Here is a 19,933-nt window from a genome sequence, read left to right as displayed (position 1 = left end):
CGGCACACTGAATTCATTTTGTTGGGACATTCACTTTAATGGCAATTGTTACAGATTAGCATCACAAAAATAGCAGTCGTTGTAGAAATCAAATCAACAGCACGAGCATTCATGATTTTATGACAGCTTTTTCTATCTGGCAAAGCAACAATGCAATCTCATAAATAGATAAATAAATTCCTCTTACATTTTCAGATATAGTTCCGTTGGATATATATTGTGTGTTAATATAGCAAAAAAAAAAAAAAAAAAAGTACCGGTACTTGGCTGGTCCTAACAACACACTTTCACCATATGGATATAACCTGATGTGTCTCTATGTAAGTGATGCTGTATAGAACATCAAACAAATACAGTAACACCTATTTATATCTACTACCTATATTGTAGAATAGAGCACATTCAGATTAAACAGTCACAAGGCATCCTGAATGTCATTCTTCTTTCTTTCTTTCTTTGTTGCTTGCAAGCTCTCTGTAGCACAGAAGCAACATTGATCACCCCACTCTACACGCTCTCACCCCTCCTCCTCTGCTCAGCTTTGATTCTCCTTCCATTACTTGGTAATAAAGATAGAAAATAACAGTCCCAGCGCCATTCGTCCAGGTTCTTATTGGCAGTCACAAGGCCCCGGGGTCCTTTCATCTCTATTATATCAATATGAGCGTCATCTGCTGGCTTGTGCCTGATCAGTCCACCCATCATGTGTAATTGCTTGTGTCCGAAAGGCAAAGAGTCCAGTATTAGCTTAGTGTTGTTGTACTAATTTGACAAATGTAGCCTTGTCGTCTCATATGCAGTAGTGGAAGCAGAGAGAAGATGCTAACGGTGCTTCAAAAACACTGCCATTATTATTAGGATTATATATTTTAATACAGTGGATACACGGATGATTAGAAAGTAGAATCTTGAAATCCCCAATCCCAGTTCTAACAAAAACATGACTAAACAAGACAAAGTCATAGTCTGCTTTATTTTCTTATGCTGCTTTGACATTTCTCTGGGAATTAGCGATGATAAGCCAACAAAGAAAATGGTAATGACGACAAACGGACTTTATCCCCAAAAGCGGTACTTAAAATCGATAGCAAATAAAGCACTTTTTTTATACATTGGTACAGTTCAGGTGTCTTTTGTGACACCATTTTTATAATAGTAGGCAGTTGTTTTTGTTGTCCTTTGTAGTTGATGTTTTTTGATGTGAATCAACGATTAATAAGCGACGAGGGAAATGTTAATGACAGCAGGGAGGGAATTTATCGCCAAAAGCCATCCTCGCGATAACTAGCTCAAGAGTTGTTGTTTGCTGTTGTTGTTGTAGTAGTAGTAGTAGTTGTTGGGGGTTTTTTTGTTTGTTTGTTTTTTACAACATCTTAGCTACAATCGGTGTTTTACAATTTAAAAAGTAGTCAGCTACCAAACCTGAATACACAACAGACTCTTAGAAGTCGACAGTTCCATGCACAGACGACTCAACATTTGACTAAAAGCACAAGTTAGTCAAGAAATCCACAACGCCCTGCTCCCAATCGTAACAAAATTAGGTTTTGTTTGACATTTTTTTTTGTGGTGAATCGGTTATGATAAGCCAAGCCGGAAATTCTGTTTGCTACCTTGATTTTAAGCAGTGATTGTTTTTACCTTACAATTGACAATTAACTACATAAAACGGGTACTTGTGCTGTATGAAAATGTTTGATGAGTTGTACTGTTAACCATTGTAATTGATTTTTTTTCTCTCAACCCATCAATTAAAATTCACACCAATCATGGCTCAGACAGGTTCTTCGAACTTTCGATTCACTACAATTACTCCCTAAAGTTGAAGTATGTCTGAGGCACTCGGAAAGCTTCCGAAAAGCCAGAGTTGAAATATTTGCTGACTTATCGTTAAAAGCTGCAGCTCACTTTGAATGTTAATTTGTGGTAAAAGCTGCAAAGACTGAAGTCTTAAGTCTCTCAGGTAATTTGCTGCACTTAGGCAAACTCACTGGGCGGAACTAATTCTCTTGTCGCCGCTGATGTTTCCATTACTTTTGCGAGTGCGCGCCGTGATTTACTCCGCAGCGCTCAAATGAAAACATTAATCACAAAGATCTGCTCTCCAGATTTGCGTGGACCATTCCCAGAAGAAAATGCTTGACACAAAATGTTAGCGTTGCCTCATGAGTTGACCTTCAAGCCATGAAACGAATCCACAATGTCACCGGTTGCAAATATGAGAACAGTGACCTCAGTACATGGTGTCACCTCAAATAAATGAGCCTTTTGCAGGACAGTCAGCATGAAGACAGTGTCTCCTTTCAGCCCCCCGTCACAGGAAATATGACAAAACAAAATGTAAAACTTTCTACCAGACGCGGCACTTTTGCTCTGGGTTCATTGGACTGCCTTTCTGGCACTGGAACGCTTTTGAGAAAGCTTCAAAATTCTGCAGCGAACCGAGAACCCTAAGGAGAAAAAAAAAACATCAAGATGAGTTTGCAATATAAGCAATATAAGCATGGGAAGACCATGTAAACTCCACTAAGAAAATGAAAAACTGAATCGAACTAGGGCAGCCCAGTGGTCGACTGGTTAGCGTGTTGGCCTTCAAGCACAGAGGTGCAGGGTTCGATTCCGGCCCTCCTGTGTGGAATCTGCATGTTCTCCTAGTGCCTGCGTGGGTTTTCTCCGAGTACTCCGGTTTCCTCCCACATTCCTTAACTGTCATGGTAGGTTCATGGAGCACTCTAAATTGTCCCAAGGTGTGATTGTGAGCTGAATGGTCGTTCATCTTTGTGTGCCCTGCGATTTCCTGGCAACCAGTTCAGGGTGTACCCCGGTTCCTGCCCAAAGACAGGTTCCAGCATGCCCCGCGGCCCTTGTGAGGACAAGCGGATCAGAAAATGGATCGATGGATGGATGAATCGAACTAGGGATCTTCTTGCTGTGCCGAAACAACGCCAACCACTCTTTCAGCATACCATCTAGCGACCTTCCTATGACCCCTGACCTTGACCATTTGACAAAGCTTCATTCCTGACAAACGACACAACCGACAACTCTTTGATTTCTAATACTGACTTGACTTACTTTGTGGCCAGCTATAAATTATTTAACAATGGTGGCATGTACTGTACGTCTCACCTGTATTCCAACGGACTGTGAGAGTCCGTCTTGATGGACTGGCTGGCATATTCCGGCCGATAGGCACCGCACCAAACCTGAATGAAGTAAAGTGATCATTTCGCGTCGTGAATGGGCCTTTTGTCCAAAAGTACCAATCCTCCGCTAAATGCCTCAGATTCTTGGTGCACCTCCAAAATATCATGTATCCTTGTTTTCTTTGCTTACTTGGGCAAAGTTAAGAAAGAACAGCTGCTTGTGATCCATGTCTAAACCGGGCAAACGAGGCTCTTCTCCTTCTGTTTCCACCCACTTCAGGTAAGCCTGTAAGCAAATCGTCAATTTTCACAACACATCTCGCATGTCTTGTGTGCCTCGAAATCACGCGGTGATCTACTCATGTCACAGCCCACCTTGTAGGCTTGCCGAACCCCTCCGTTATCTGCAATGTTTTCCCCTAAAGTGCTGATTCCGCTTACCTACAATGACAAGTCCATGAATGCACACAAACGCATCCCCGATGCCGTTGATCTATAGTCATGAGCAAGCCTGACATTTTGTCCACCCGCGAGCTTCCAGTTGAACTTGCCGTACTGCTGCACCATGCACTGTGACTGCTCCTTGAAATGCTCCGCAGAGTAATTACTCCACCAGTTGAGCATGTTGCCGTCCTTGTCGAAACTACGCCCTGTCATGGAAAAAAACAAGTACGGTACGTTAATTCAAGTACATCTTGAGCTGGTGCTATCCTCAGATCTAGATTATTTCCTTTTGTCACATGTACAAAACACAATGACATTTTGACCCGCAAGCAAAAAGTGGCTGTAGACCTAAGTACTTGGGGCGGGGGAGGGGGGTGACAGAATACCGGCTAAAAATGGAATACCCATAACCCAAGGAAACTTGAAGTACACCGAAAGAGCGGGAGTACCCAAAGAAATCTCGAGTCCACTGATAAAAAGTGGACTATTTTAACCCCTTGACTTGCCAGTGAAAACTAGACTACATGGCAAAAACTGCAGTTCAGAGAGAACCCCAAACGAACCCAGGAAACCCGGAGTTGACGCATACAAATAGATTCTTCAGACAAAACAAGGAGAAAACTGTGAGTTCCTGAAGAAAACTGGGCTACCCAAACAAATCTGGAGCGCACAGAGAAAACTGGAGTATTCTGAGAAAAACCTGATTTAACCAGAGTAAATTGCTGTCCCCATGGAAATCTGGATTCCGCACACTAAACTGGAGTACTTCAAAGGTCTCAACGTGCGGTGCTCAGAGCGATCCATGGCAGAATCAAAATGGGGTATGTTATTGCTCGGAGGCAACAGTGCGAGTTTCTCTGCTGCCATACAAGCCCTTTGGTTGCCACATATTTTTAATAGTAGTAAGAGATAGCAACATGTTTTCGCGGCATTTCTGCATTTAAAGTAGCCGCCATTTAGCAAGCCTTACCGTTGTCATCGAATCCGTGTGTGATCTCGTGGCCGATGATCATTCCAATTCCACCAAAGTTCAGAGCCTGCTGTTGATTTTTACTGAAGAAAGGTGGCTGCAGGATGCCTGCGGGAAACACTGGCAAGCACATGAAGGTGCACATGAGCCGAACTGAAGACGCTATTCAAAGCCATCATCATGAAAGATCTTACCGATCTGGTTTCTGTTGGGAGAGTAAAAAGCATTCACCACGGCCGGTCCGATGATCCACCTGAGAAGGAATGTTTGGAATTCTCTCATCAAGTATTTCTCCAGACAACATACTTGAGCTTTCATCTTTCATTGAGTGTTAACTTACAAGTTGGGATCCACTGGCTCTCTGAGCTTTTTCAGACTCTTGTGGGCTTCAGACTTGAGGTTCTCCAGAATGTTCTCAAAGTAGTGTTCCTCGCTAAAATTCAACTGAATGAGGAAAGCAGTACAAATCAGTGGATGCAAGCATCTCTCTGTCTCTCTGTCTCATTAGTTATTTTCTCCATTAACACACAGTGTCTGTATTCTTACGTGAGCATACTCTTGGTCCAGCTTCTGGTTACTCTTCTGCAGAATGTGATCCGGATAGCCAATATGCTCTTTGATGGCCATGGCCTGCAGGAGATAACACCACAATTAGGCTGAAAATTTTCAACATCTGCATGCATGCAGTCATAGTCAATGAGTTGTACAATATGTACTCTATTTGGGTGGGGAGGGGGGCTGTTTTAAAAAATATATATTTTCTTGTTCAGTACACGGTATTTGAAATGACACATATCTGACATGGCTGTAAATCAACACATGACAATACCCCAATGTTGTTGTTTTTGTGTGTCTCATTTGGGCAGACACAGGTGTGTATTCGCCACCAACCTATGTATCGATTACAGCAGTCCCTCACTATAACACGGTTCATCTTTCACAGTTTTGCTGTTTCACCGAATTTTTTTGTTGCTTTTTTAAAAAAAATGTTTTTAGATGTTTAAAAATTATATTTATTAATTTATTTTTAATAACAGTGTTCTGCATCCTGACTGTGGACTGTAGACTAATGTCAACAGTGTCCGCGCCTCATCGCTGTTCAGCTTGCCAATTTTCTCCATGACAAAACCCACAATGTCGATGAAACGTTTTCTACGGTATTTCTAAAAACTGTCAGATATTTTGCAAGATGTTTGGGCCTGAAAAAATGTTTAATCTTTGGTTTCATTGCAAACAGTATTAAATTGTATACCTAACAATTCTGAAAAATAAAGATCACTCCCTCACGGATTTCGCTGATCACGGGTTTTGTTTTAGAACATAACCCCCGCGATAAACAAAGATTTACTGTCCATCAATCTCACATGGACAGGATAAGTCACTGTGCTTGCATTGGCACACACTGTATCCGATACCCATCCGATTTTTACACTCATTTGGAAGAGGCCTTATTCCAGTTTAAAATTTTCCGCTTCCGTGTTGATGGTATTCCATGGAATACCCAAACAAGAGGACACCTCAGAGCAGACTTAGTAGAGGCTAAGAGGGGCTTGTATTGCCTTGAGGTCCAATGAAGGTTAAGGAGGCATCCAGAGACAGGGAACACTCCCTGCTTGGACGGCTCCCGCATGACCAAGACTCACATGAGCGCAGGCTAATGCCTGGATGGATGAACAGATGAAGACTACCTTCTCTCTGGCCTTCTCCTTGGAAGGTGCATCCATCCAACTTAGCTCCTCCAGTGTTTCTACATACGCTGTCTGGATCTTCCCGATGAGATCGCTGACCTAAGAACATGAACAAACCAGGATGATAGTGACAACACGCCCTGTAATTGATTGACGACCAGCCCAGGGTGTCGTCCGCTTTTTGCCCCGAATCAACTGTGATATGCTTAAGTGCTCCGTGACCCTGAACGGGATAAGCGGGTTTGAAAAGTATGGATGGGTAGTGGAAACTCCTTCCGGTGGTCCTCATCTAAATTGTTTCTCTCTGTTGTTTCCAATGTAAATTTGGCATCAGGGGAGAAAATGAGACGTTCCTCACCATTCGTTTGCTTTCTCCGGCAAAAGTCTCACGTACGTACAGCGCTCCGACGGCATTCTCCATGCTGCTCTGGACGTAACGAACACATTCTCGCCACCAGGCATCCTCCACTGTTGTTCCATACAGAGTCTGAAACGCACACAAATGTGAAATTAGCGGAAACTTTGTCATTCACTAACTGAGCTTTTTGTTGCGTCGGAGTCTACCTTCCTGTAACGGGCCCTGGCGTCTTTGAAACGACGACTCAAGCTGTTAACTCTGTCAATGACCAGCTGCCAGGTGAGATAGTTCTGCATAGTTCTGCACAGATGAAGCGTTACTATATTGGTGTGTTTCACTTTCTTTGTTGTTTTTTTTCTTTGCACGAGTGCCTTTTGCTGACCGAACGCTATGTCTGGCGAGGACTTCGTTCATCTTGTCCAGGTAAGGCGAGCCGTAGATCACCACTTCTTCTTCCAACTCCACATCGAGAGACACGCTGGATAGCACGCCTTGAATAAACCGTCTCCAATTAAACCCCTGAAATGCAACAAGAGGTTTCTTTTAATTAGTCCTAGTCTTCTGATTAATAAATCGCCTTTTAGAGGCTTCAACAGAAACCAAAAAATTCTGGTGAGAATGCATTTTAGGCATCGGAAATACAAAAGCCTCAAATTCTTCCAGTAGCTCGCTGGAAAGTTAGAAAAGGCACAAATGGGCAATGCTAATTTGCGAACATTTTCTGGCAACAGGATGAGAGGTTACATACAGCGATCGAACGCAACTGACATGATGAATCCAGCATATAAAGTCATCGGACGAACGGCAGCTGCTGTCACGCGGCCTCATGACCGTGACATCTAATTGTTGTCAGTGACAAAACAAACATTGGAAAATGAGCCGCGGGCTGTTTCAGCAACTCTCAAGACAAAGACATGATTATCTAATCACGTGTAGCAGCCCGCTGTCGACAATTCCCATCGCAACATTCGTGTTAATTACTTTCTTTTGTCCAAGCGAAGCATTGTAATCAACTGCTTCTCGCCGTCCTGTGTGTTATCTCCGGAGCCAGACCCACAGTCCTCACTCACGTTAAAGCTGAATGTGCTCTGCAGCTCGTTCAGCGTCATCTTGTTGTAAAGTACAGTGACATCCTGGCGTTCCTCAGCCGGCAACGTGGCCTGGATGGAGGGAAATCATCGGTGTCATTGTACAAACGCTGCCAAACATGTGCCATGAAATGTTTACAGCTTGTTGTTCCACCTGAAAATGTAACGGTGCGTATGAGTCGATTTTATTATTTATCCATTCCTGCTCTCCAGAGGTATGAAAGCGCTTCCCCTTTCGCGTTTATCGTCGCACTCACGTTGGCAATGTCCGTCTCCAGGTCCAACACTTGCATCATTTCCTCCCACACGCGTTCATCGTCCTGTGTCAGGTTCCTGTCCTCCCGTGTCATCTTGGCGATGGCCACCATGAAGTGGAGGTAGGCCTCTCGAACCTACGGTGACATTTGTAAGGTAATGACAATGTGTATGCTGTTGCTCTTTCGTGCCTCACCTTTTTGTAGTTTCCATCATTGAAATAATAATCTCTTGAAGGCATCCCAAGTCCTGGCTGGTCAATCTAAACAAAATAAATGATATACTTTTATATACCATAACATAATGTTACAGTGACTTTCCTTTTTTCTAGATTCAAAATGTTAAAATAACATTGAAAGTAGTTGATGTGTCAGAAAAGTCTTCTTTCATGAAAAAAAACCTTATTTCAAATAAAGAATGCATATAAAGGTCATGTTAAAAAACAGACTGTACATGAGACAGACCCCCCCCCCCCCCCGCCACCCCTCCAAAAAAAGTGATTTCTACGAGAGTGTGACAAGTGGGAAAGTGTTTAATACACCTGAGAACGGTCTGAATTTTGGGGCGTGGTATAATATGCACAATAATCTTCTTTAAACAGTAGGTTGGTTTACTTTTGACTCACTTCTAAGGAAATTGGCATCATGAAGTGACCGAATACATGTCGATGATAAAGGGATGTCGATCTTACGTAAACAATATGGCGCCGAGAATCCCGGTCGTCGGTCCACACGTACATGTCCAATAGCGCCTTCTTGTGAAAGCGAGATGTCATTGTGGCCAGAGTGTCCTCGAGGTTCCATTCTTCTTCTGCAGTAAAATCAAATATAGTATAACCCATACAGCGCTCACATTTCTATCAAGGTTCCATAAAAATGACAAGAATAAGATCATAGATTAAGTACGGATGATTTGGACCGTGCGAGTATCAGATAATTAAAAATAATATTTTGCAGTTTAAGGCAGCATGGTGTACTAGGGATTAGCACATCCGCCACACAGTTCTTAAGATTCAGGGTCCAAATTTCTACACAGGACGTCCTGTGGGCAGGGGCGGTTCTGGATCAATTTCACTGAGGGGGCCGGGCTGGGGCCAGGGGTTTTGATGGGGGGTCACATTCAACCCAGGGCTAAAAAGACAGATTCGAAATCTTATTTGACTTTTTATTTCTTCAGACTTTGAAATTGTAGTCATAACATTACAGTGATGAGAAAAAAACAGTATTAGGAGGGCTAAAATGTCTGCAAGCGTAACAATACGTCTGTTGAGAATATTCAAGCCAGGGGATGATATGGTACCAGCCTGCCGGGGACAAAAATTGCAAATACACTGAAGCTAGATGTTTTACATGCATATAATTATCCAAATTTTAAAAGGCAATGTCTTATATATTGATCCTGTTAAATAAAAATTAAAATAAAAAGGGAGACTAAAAAAGTTACACACACACAAACACGCGCGCGCGCACACACACACACACACACATACAAACACGCGCACACACACACACACACTCACACACAGACACGCGCGCGCACACGCACACACACGCAAATAGCACTCGTGTCGTGGTAATTTCCTTCTCTGCGGACTGCTTCTCATTTTCCCGCTCATTTTTAAATGGCGCAGCGCACTAAAGGGTCCGTCTAGAATGTTAAATCACGCACTTTGGTTCCACCTTTCGCGTCGGCGACTCGGCACGACTGCGTAATCTGCGCTCGGAGGGGGGGCCACAGGGGGGGCCAGAATCGGTGCTACAGGGGCACTGGCCCCCGTTGGCCCCCCCGCCCCCCAGAACCGCCACTGCCTGTGGGTTTCCCCAAATGTGACCCAAATAAGGCTAAATGGTTTACAAAATGGATGGATTGATTTGAGTTGATTAAATTGATTTGATTAAATTGCACTTTAATCGGTTTAATCAAAATGTCAAAAAAGAAAGGGAAAAAAAAGTCACGAAAATATTTTGATTATGATTCAATGTGAGTTGCTTCATTTAAAATATATATAAAAATTTAACACGGATCAGTCTTTCAATATAGTGTTTTTTGATTTTATTTATGTATTATAATAATAATAATAATAATAATACATTTTATTTATAAGCGCCTTTCAAGACACCCAAGGACACTTTACAATAACAAAAAACACAAAACAACAATAATTTATATTATAATTTCACATTTGAAATTAAATTCTGAGAAGTCAATCAATATGAAATATGTTTTCATTTTCTAAGGAAAAAAGGGTTTTTCCATTAAATACAGACCAGTAATTATTTTTGTTTTTTGTAAAGAACTCATGAACACATTTTTCCATTTAATACAGAGCACAGGTTCAGTTTTAACTATTTTATCATTTTTATAGCAACATGCCTTCTTTGCAACAAAGTCATTCTTAATCACAAAATGATATTCCAGTCAGCTAATTGGACATTTTGTTTTTACCAGAGGTGGCATTCCAGTCATCAGAAGTCACAGGCCAGTCGCCAATAGTGTCGATGAGCCTCAGGAGGGGCTGAGAATCGCGTTGCTCGATGAGGCCTAAATAAATCAAGCGGTCACAACATTAGGGACACCTGCACAGGTCCACCTGTCCCCAACATATTTTCTTTAAAACGACCTCCATCTCAGATCTCTTTCAAGTTTCAGTCATCATAATCAGGATGATTTTATTGATACAAATATTGAAGTTTTCAACCCTAGAAGCTTCATCCGATTACTTGCTGGAATAAAATCACTTTCTATTTTTTAGATGTAGACGACTGATGAGCTTACTCTCATTCAAGCAGGAGCTGTAAAGGATTTTGGCTTTCTTGATGGCATCTCTGTCTTGTTCGCTCTGCGTCTCCAAAGCACCTGAAAGGCAGGCGACAACATACGGTCACCGGCTTTGTCTTCGTGGGAAGTAACAATCACCATTGGCATCGGCGTTATATTTAATTCAGAGGTGATTTGTTTAATGCAAGAAGAACCCCCCCCCCCCAAAAAAAGCTACAACTACAAACTACAAATATTTAATATAGAGCAGTTATTTGAAATAATTTGTTTCTTTAGAAAATGATCCTTTTGGTCTTTTTTGGGGGGCATAGTTTTAATATTTATATGCATTTTATTATTCTTTTTTAAATTTTAATGCAAGGCAGTGATGCAGTGTGACTTGATTCCTTTAAAAATGCAAAATATACAGTATGTAAAACAACTCTATGAAATAAATTATTTATCTTTTTTTTCTTCAAAATTAAACAGAGCTAAATGTACCGGTAATCAAATTTAATGGAATGAAAACTACATATTTAAAAATATGTATGTGCAGAGCAGTGATTCAATGAGATTGTTTAACACATTGTTCATAATTTTTAAAAACAGGACAGAACAATGATTATATTTCCAAGAGTCAATATGATATTTGTATTTTTTAAGAAATTACTAAGTCTAATAAAAAAAAATTAACACACTTTAGTTCATTTGGAGATAAACTGGACGACCTATACTCTTTGCACAGTCTGTACATATTTACAAATTCCATGTATTCATTCATATGATTTTACTATATATCATCGAATTTTAAACATTCTAAATGATTTCTGTTTTTCGATTAGGATTTAATTCACTGTCAGGAATTAAAATTTGTTAAAAAAAAAAAAAAAAAGACAACCGTTTACTGTCTCCTGCTCAAGTTTAGACCACCAACCCAGCTTTTTCCAAAAATGTTATCCCATTTTATCACGCAGCTCCTCACACCCACAGAGCCTCAGAAAAGTCTGCTCTTTAATAAAATCTCTCACTTGAGGACCATGGCGCAATCCCGTGGTTTGGCAATCTCTGCTCGAACCAATGAAGGGCCACAACCTGACCTTTGAGCACAATCTCCAGTTTGTCCCTGAGGATGTCAAAGACACTGTGACGCGAGCTGGTCTCGGGGATGACGTGGCGCTCCAGCCAGCCCCCGCAGGCGTACTGGTAGAAGTTATCGCAGGGCTTCACCGACGCATCCATGTTCTGCAGGAGCCGCGACGCTTTGGTGGGAACACAGGACGATTGCAGGCGGGGGCGGGGGGTGTCGGAATAAGACTTATTTGTATGACATGCTTTTAATTTTTGAAGGCCTCACCTGCTGTAACGCAGTCTGCAGTTGTGCACACGGTGTCGAGTTTGGAGTGACGCAGCTGACCTGGGGGGAGACAATGAACTTGCTACCTTGGAAGGTCAAACCTTGTACCAGTTTGCCTTAAAACAAAAATATTTACTTTCGGCGAGATTCAAATTAATAATGTGTGTGTGTGGGGGGGGGGGGTCTGAAAGTACAGTGTTAAGCTTTCATTGAAAGAGGGCATAATATGTCAAAATGACTTTCGAATGGCTTTTATGCTATTATTTGGTGACAGTCTCTCTTCAAGGCATCTTCTTGACTCTCATTTTGCATTCCCCCTCCCAAAAAAATGACACAACGAGTGTTTGGGGTGTCCCTCCAACCAATCCCATCTTAGGTTGATGCTGGCCTAACCAATTCTTGTACCACAAACTGATGCAGCCTCCTTGGATGAGAGGTGAAATGTCTTCTAAGAAAAACACAGCTGTCCAGTTGCAATTAATTCAATCCCCTGAGAATCTATTTCACGTAATATGTCCTCTTTAAAAAAAAAAAACGAAAAAAAATCACACAAAATATCTCCCTTAAAGTAGTGAATGCAGTTTGACCAAAAGGAACACTGAGTGAAGTCATAGACTGCTTGTGGAAAGCATTTGCGAAGTATTGGCGGCACAGTGGACTCTGGTGCGTCAGCACTGACTTTTGTGCCGCGCTGCTGACTTTGCAGCAATGAGACTTTAGAGTATTTAGCGCGGTGGCGCTTCCCCGTGTGATAGCACTTATCCCACACTGTCTGGGCTTTACAGTCGCTCACCTCCCATGTCTGCTGAGCTCCGCGACACGCTCGAATGCTGAGATTGTTCTGGAAGGGGGATTTAAAAAAAAATTGGTGAGAATGTCACAAGCACAACTCTTTAAAATTCTCAAAGTGAGGATTGCACATAATTAGTATGGTAGCTTTTGTTTTTGTTTTGTTTTTTTCACCAGTGGTTCTCAAGCTATTTACATGAACTATAGTGTTGTACCTGAACGAGTTCAATGAAGGAAAGTTTATGAACTCATATTTTGGGCAAACATGAAATGAACATGGTGTATTTTTGTCTGATCAACGTTATTGTGGTCACGCTCATTCTGCCCTCTCTGAACTGAGATACTGTACATACTACAAATTATATCTAATATTGTATGCACCTGTAACGTTATACACAATTTGACCATGAAGTGCTTCTTGTGATTAATACAGAGTCGTGACTCATTTCAAAATGAATGCAAGAGTACCTACTACCTTTCTATCAAATTTTCGGCTGTATGTTAAAACACATTTACCATCAATTTAATTAATTGAAACAGTTACTCCCTGAAAAGCTATATCTATTTTTTTTTTTTTTGGAAAATTTTTTTTTTGGAACTACTTCTATTTATTTTATTTCAAGTATTTTATGCAGAGGGGAGGAATACCTATTTGTTGTTTTGAAATCTCTCTTTCCCTCACTTTCTCTCTCTCTCTCTCTCTCACACATACACTTTTCCAAGCAATAAGTTAGAGCGAAAGATGTGACGTATTATCGGTACCTTTCAACGCGGATGTGTAGAGGACCACCAGGCCGGCCAGGGCACAGCTGACCAGCAGCAGGAGCACAGATAGACCGATTTCTGCCACCGTCCAGCCACGTTTGCCAGGTTTACTGGATTTCTCCATGATGTCCATTTGGCTTTCTGATTTGCCCATTCTCTAACTGTAGTCTCTGTAAAAAAAAAAAAAAAAAAAAAAGGAAAAAGCATGGAGCATTTGAGGTGAGAACCTCTTAGTGGATCCTCTGCTCACAAACAAAACGGTTTACAAACATCTGTCAGACAAATATTACTTGGGTTCATGAAGTTTGCTTCCAGACATCCATGCATAACACTCACTCGTACTTTCTTTCAAATCGTAAATGTCACATTCAATTGGTGTGTCACATATTTCAAGCATGATTGTTTTTTTGCTGTGATCTAGCGTTCACCGAGACAGTCAGATCTATGTCCGGCCGAGCAGAAAGAACGCTTTATCCTTAAGGTCACTTTTGTCCTGCCTAGAGCAAATCAAGGCCTGGACGGAACTGGGTTTGACTTGAATTTAAATGCAAAGAAAACAGAAGTTATGCAGCTTGCTCCCAGTGGCTTTTGTAGATACCACCCTGTTGACGTGCCGGCAGTCTTAAACTTGGGTTTTAAATTGGACAGAGGAATATTACGGTAATCAGTTTCACAACTCATGAATAATACATCCAATTCCTCTAAATGTTATCTGTCTGCATGTGTTGCTAAACCGTCTGTGTGCAAATATCAGTTGTTTAAACGTTCATTATCATGGCAATGTCAAAGTTCTGAAGAAGCAAAAAAAAATCAAAGTAGGGGTGTTTTTAAGTGATGGTACCTCTGTACCGTACATGGCACACTTTTTCATTCCTTTTCACATTCCCTGTCAGTCTGGCACAATTAAGGGGTGACTAGTTTTATGTTAGTATCTTTTTAAAGTTCATGTCCTCTCCAAAGGATGGGAGCTTGAGGGGTCTGCGCAGGATCTTAGCCGATACCAGTATTGCGCTCTGCTGCACAGAAATGTCGGATGTTGTTCCTGGTATCTGCTGAAGCCATCCACCCAGCTTGGGGGTTCCTGCCCCCAGAGTCCCATTCACCAGTGGCCCCACTGTTTCCTATGCGCTCCACATTTTCTCGAGTTCTTCCTTCAGTCCTTGGTATTTCTTCAGCTTTTCGTGTTCCTTTTTCTGGATGTTGCTATCATTTGGGATTTCTACATCGATCGCGACTGTTGTCTTCTGAGTCTGACCAGTCTGGATCCATATTTGGTAGAGATGTTGCGGTTCGCTATTCCTGCTACCTGCTTATGCCGCTCCTATACCTTGTCCACCAGTATCTTACACCCTGCTGTGATACATGCAATTTTGTATTCCTACATGCCATGCAGAGGCTTGTCTTTCCATGACAGTCCATCTGGCTCCTTCTCCTTACTGGGCTTCCGTAGCCTGAGTTATTCCCAAAGCAGGTTGTCCCTCGGGGGCCATCATCTTGATGTGTTCTTGGAGGCTTGTTGTTTCCTGATGGTGCCCATGACGCTCACTAGTCCACGCCCCCCATCCCTCTTTCTGCTCTTTGGGTCTAACCTCAGTACCTCAGGATGCTGGATGTGGGGTGCAACCATCCATGCATTAAAAGGAGCTTTCTTGTTTTGATATCAGTGGCTTGCATGTCTTCCAGTGGCCAGGGTATTATGCCAGCCCAGCGGGGTATCTGATTACTGGCAGGGCGTAGGTGTTAATGGCCTCGCCATTCAGATGACTGTTCAGGATCTGCCTCACGCCTCCAGAGTTGTATTCCACAGCCTCATTGAGTTCTTGATGTTTTTTTTTTTTTTTTAGAATCCTATTGATGTTATGCAGTTCCAAGGTGGGTGAGGAAGTGTCTCGATGTGTTCAGTGCTTCGGATGCTTATGTCTCATTGTTTTATGAAACGTGAAAAGTTGAAGTGATATACCCATAGATTTTTTTGGATTCTTGTTGTAATCTAGTTTATGACACTGATTTTTTGTTCATGCCGCACTTCAAATTGTTGTAATGAACATCTAAAAGACTGCAAGTCAAAGTGTTTATTAAGTCTTTCATATTCTTGTGGTTCATTTGCCTTTATTTGAGCAGAAATCGTACCTAAACTATATCCATCCATCTATTTTCTAATCCGCTGATCCTCACAAAGGTCGCGGGCGTGCTGGAGCCTATCCCAGCTGTCTTCACGCAGTATGCGTGAGGGTACACCCTGAACTGGTTGCCAGCCAATCGCGGCGCACAAAGAGACAAACAACCATTCGTGCTCACAATCACAGCGAGGGACAATTTCGAGTGTTCCATTAATCTACTATGCATGTTTTTGGAATGTGGGAGGAAACCCACGCAGGCACAGGGAGAACATGTTAACTCCACGCAGGAAGGCCGGAGCCGGAATCAAACCTTGCACCTCTGCGCTGTGAGGCAAACGTGCTAAACAGTCACTCACCATGCCGCCCCATTGATGTATAATAAATCAAATATTGTATACTGTAATATAGATTCATTTATTGCTTGTTTAAAAAAAACACACATGGGAAGAGGACCATCAAAAAAATAATCGCATATTCAATCGCAATCGCAATATTGAGATTTAAAAAACATTTTGCAATTAGATTATTTGTCAATATCATTCAGCCATAACTTCATTTTACTCGTATGGAAGCTACAATGTCACTTTTTAAAGCATTGCCTCCCTGGTCAGTTAATCAAGTTTCATCATGACCGGAACGCTTGAGTTCACTTTATATTACTTCTCATTGGAGTAAGTACAGAGTTTTTGTTCCTTTCTCAGAGTATGGTTAGACAAATGCTCCCAATGTAGAACATGACATACTTATCACTGCCCTCCATATGCTTTGAGTAGTTGAGTCGAATTGAATGTTTTGGCAAAGGATAATTTCACCATTAAAACTCTCACACGCACGCACACACACACACATACACACATTAGCATTAGGCTTTGAGCCATAAGCCTATTTCAATGGCGTTCATTGGCATACATCATAATTCTAAGCGCGTGAAGTCAATTTTGCAAAGAAGCATGTGCGGCTGGGGTGGACGAAAGGACAATGCCAATCAGCGGTGTGCCACTGCTGATTGATTCTGTTGTATTGTGCACCACCTGTTTCTCCATCACGGCCCCCTGTCATTTGGCCTGACAGTAAATGACAGGGTCACACCGTGCCAGGCCATTAGCGCCCTCACCCCACAATCCCCCTCGACAGCCCTTCTCATGTATACTCATGGACACATATTTAGCAATGAAAAGTGAGCCGGAAGGGCACTCTTGCTAGAGAGCCATCAGAATGCATTGAGACGCTTCTGTCTGCCATTATAAAGGCATGAAATGGAGGCCTTGTGTAATATACTGTCACGCTGTGTTTTTAATGCCCAGCACCTGTGTTAAAAAAAAAACGTTGGAGCACTTAAATTGACCTTCTGCATAGAAATCTATCAGTTTAGCTGTGTACATTTGAAAGATAAGCGGTTCGGATGATTGATGGGTGATGGAGTCCGATATTTCAAATGTAATTTCTATTGCTGCTGATAGATCATACATAATTCTATAATAGAACATAGATACCGGGTACTTGTGTGTGTGTGTGCGCGCATTTATTTATTTATGCCAAGGTGGGCTCTCCTATCTCTGGGGTTGAAGTCCCCAAGGTGGTTAAAAATCTCCTTGGGGGCAGAGCACTGGGGGTGGACGAGATCCGTCTGGAGTTCCCAAAGGCTCTGAATGTCGTGGAGCTGTCCTGGTTGACGCGCCTCTGCAACATCGCATGGACATCAGGGACAGTGCCTCTGGATTGGCAGACTGGGGTGGTCTGCCACCGCAGTCTTTCTTTTCAAGATGGGGGAGCGGAGGGTGCGTTTAAACGACAGAGAAAGCACACTCCTCAGCCTCTCTCGTAAGGTCTATTCAGGGATGCTGGAGAGAAGAGTCCGTTGAGATGTTAAATCTCAGATTCAGGAGGAGCAGTGTGGTTTTCGTCCCGGCCGTGGAACAGTGGACCAGCTCTACACCCTCGGCAGGGTTCTTGAGGGTGCCAAGAACATGTAGACCCAACCAGTCTACATGTGTTTTGTGGATTTGGAGAAGGCGTTCAACCGTGTCCCTTTGAGAGTTCTTTGGGGGATGCTTTGCAAATACGGTGTGCCAAACCGCTTGAGATGGCCCGTTCATTCCCTGTACCACTATGTCAGGATTTGGTGGGCATTGCCTGCAGTATGTTGGATTTGCTTCCAGTGAGGGTTGGTGCAGCCAAGGAGTTGAGGGGGTCTGGTTTGGTCCTCAGTATTGCATTTCTGCTTTTTGCAGATGGTTCTGTTGACGTCTTAAAGCCGTGCTCTCCAACTCTCACTAGAAGTGAGTGCACAGCCGTTGAGATGAAAATGAGCACCCCCAAATCTGAGACCACGGTTCTCTGTTGGAAAAGGGTGGAATGCCCTCTCCAGGTCGTAACCCAAAGAACAAGATCCCGGATACAAGCAGCTGAAATGAGTTTCCTCTGCTGGGTGTCCGGGCTCTCCCTTGGTAATAGGGTGAGAGGCTCGGTCATTCGGGAGGGACTCAGAGTCGAGCCACTGCTCCTCTACATTGAGAGGAGCCAGATTAGGTGGCTCGGGCATCTGATTAGAATGCCTCCTGGATGTCTCTCTGGTGAGGTGTTCTGGGCCCCGGGGACGACCCAGGACACGCTCGAGAGACTACAGTATGTCTCATGGCTCTCCCTCTCTCTCTAAGTGTATATTTGTGTGTGTGTGTGTGTTACACACACACACATGTAATTTTATACAGTTCATATATACTGTATGAAAAACTCATCTGCATTCTTAATGAGTGTTTTTTTAAAGGATCCTGGTGACTTGCAAGGCAACACAGATTGTTCAAAATACATTCAGGACTTGGATGCATGTACTACAAACAACTTCTACCACTTTGTGACATTTCAGGCAAAAATAAACAAAAGCAACTGCCCATTTTAGGATCATTTCTACAAATCCAAACAAGAAAAAGTGTGCACAATGACCTTTTTTAAATGTTTGAGTGGACTTACAGTATGTCACAGTAACATATTTCAAGGTTAAAAGTTGTCCATTCTCCGACATGAAGTAAGCTCACCACTTAGTGTTCGTCAAAATGGTGCCATGAATCTTAGAAAGTGCCACAAATATAAATAAATGTTTTTAATGACCAGATGAAAGAATAGCACCTAATATTTACTTTTCCAACCACCTCTCGGTGACACTCCTCTCATTATCATCATTATTAGCGGTCACCCCGGTAACGAAGAACGGCAGCTTACCTTTGAACGGGGATGGTGAAGGTGGGCGAGCCGCTCCCCTCCCCCCAGCACCACACACACTCTCACCCACTCTCACCCAGTCATACACATACACACGCGCACATACACACACAGCGCGCTAATATCTCAAAACACCCCTGCTGAGTGAGCATCCACTCAGAGCTGGTGCGTGGAGAAATGAGTCCGTGCTGCGTTTTGCTCGAGGGTGAGATCCACTTGTGAGCCCGTGTGCCGCTCGGGGGGGTGACAAGGGAGGCGACGGACAGAGAGAGAGAGAGAGAGGGAGAGGGAGGGAAGAAGGTGTGTTACTGATAAGAAGAATGCTGGGACCGTGTGTGTGTGCGTGTGTGCGTGTGTGTGTGTGTGAAGGTGTGGGTTTGCATAACTCCAGGTGAGTTCAAATAGACGTCTTTTTTTGTTTTGTTTTTTATTGTTAATATTTGTTGGTAAATGTTATGTCAACGTATTTCTACATGTACATGTATTTTCAATATCATATAAACAATTGTGTACGTTTTTTTTTAAAGGCAGTAGTGTTTGAGGCGTGAGTAACTCCACGTATAAGTTTTTCATGATGCCAACTTAAATAGTGAACACTTCTTCAAAAAAGAGTCTTCAAGCTGTTTGTTGCCAGTCCATGTTGAAGTTCAGCCGAAACATAAAACTAAGAAAATTGCTGTCAATTTATAACAACCACGTCGTTTAGCTTAAGGCTAACGCTAATTAGCACGTATGTTTTCGGTGCTAAAACACAACGCAACAGATTGAATACAAACGAGCAGCAACACACGTAGACAGACAGTTCAACAGTATTCACGGCCAGATATTCTTTATCCTTAAGTTGAACAACGCATGTGAGTGCAGTTCAGATGAGCTGAGGGAGGAGTTGTGAAAACTCAGACTTTTTTGTTTGTTTTTATTTGAAATGAATAAATAAGAAGGTATTTAAAAAATCGAAATTTAATTTCTTAATATTTATA

General features: G+C 42.4%; 1 protein-coding gene across 1 annotated transcript; it reads right to left on the bottom strand.

Annotated features, from left to right (window-relative positions):
• Positions 1–12: 12 nt before the first annotated feature.
• On the bottom strand, positions 13–19,210 carry mmel1 (membrane metalloendopeptidase like 1). The gene is made up of 24 exons (XM_086117149.1): positions 18,954–19,210; positions 13,612–13,784; positions 12,854–12,901; positions 12,061–12,120; positions 11,804–11,965; positions 10,725–10,805; positions 10,395–10,490; positions 8,641–8,759; positions 8,146–8,211; positions 7,952–8,086; positions 7,677–7,766; positions 6,989–7,125; positions 6,813–6,906; positions 6,607–6,735; positions 6,249–6,347; positions 5,107–5,190; positions 4,901–5,004; positions 4,755–4,813; positions 4,561–4,680; positions 3,663–3,796; positions 3,522–3,587; positions 3,337–3,432; positions 3,130–3,206; positions 13–2,450 (listed from the first exon to the last, which is right to left on the bottom strand). Exons 2-24 carry the CDS (start codon positions 13,766–13,768, stop codon positions 2,351–2,353), a joined length of 2,313 nt encoding a protein of 770 aa, XP_085973275.1. The 5' UTR covers positions 13,769–13,784; positions 18,954–19,210; the 3' UTR covers positions 13–2,350.
• Between the last annotated feature and the right edge of the window lie 723 nt (positions 19,211–19,933).

Source organism: Hippocampus guttulatus, chromosome 8 (genome assembly GCF_054856545.1).
Source record: "Hippocampus guttulatus isolate MCC_2025c chromosome 8, RoL_Hgut_1.0, whole genome shotgun sequence".
Lineage (NCBI taxonomy): Eukaryota > Metazoa > Chordata > Actinopteri > Syngnathiformes > Syngnathidae > Hippocampus > Hippocampus guttulatus.
This window is presented reverse-complemented; position numbering and strand designations above follow the sequence as displayed.

What these genes read in the sequence shown, in the direction of transcription:
- mmel1 (XM_086117149.1), bottom strand. Translation starts at nt 13,768, where the DNA reads ATGGGCAAATCAGAAAGCCAAATGGACATCATGGAGAAATCCAGTAAA. An exon ending in GAGCTCAGCAGACATGGGAG is followed by an intron (nt 12,121 to 12,853) that starts GTGAGCGACTGT and finishes GTCTCCCCCCAG; the next exon opens with GTCAGCTGCGTCACTCCAAA. An exon ending in CCGGAGAAAGCAAACGAATG is followed by an intron (nt 6,348 to 6,606) that starts GTGAGGAACGTC and finishes TCATGTTCTTAG; the next exon opens with GTCAGCGATCTCATCGGGAA.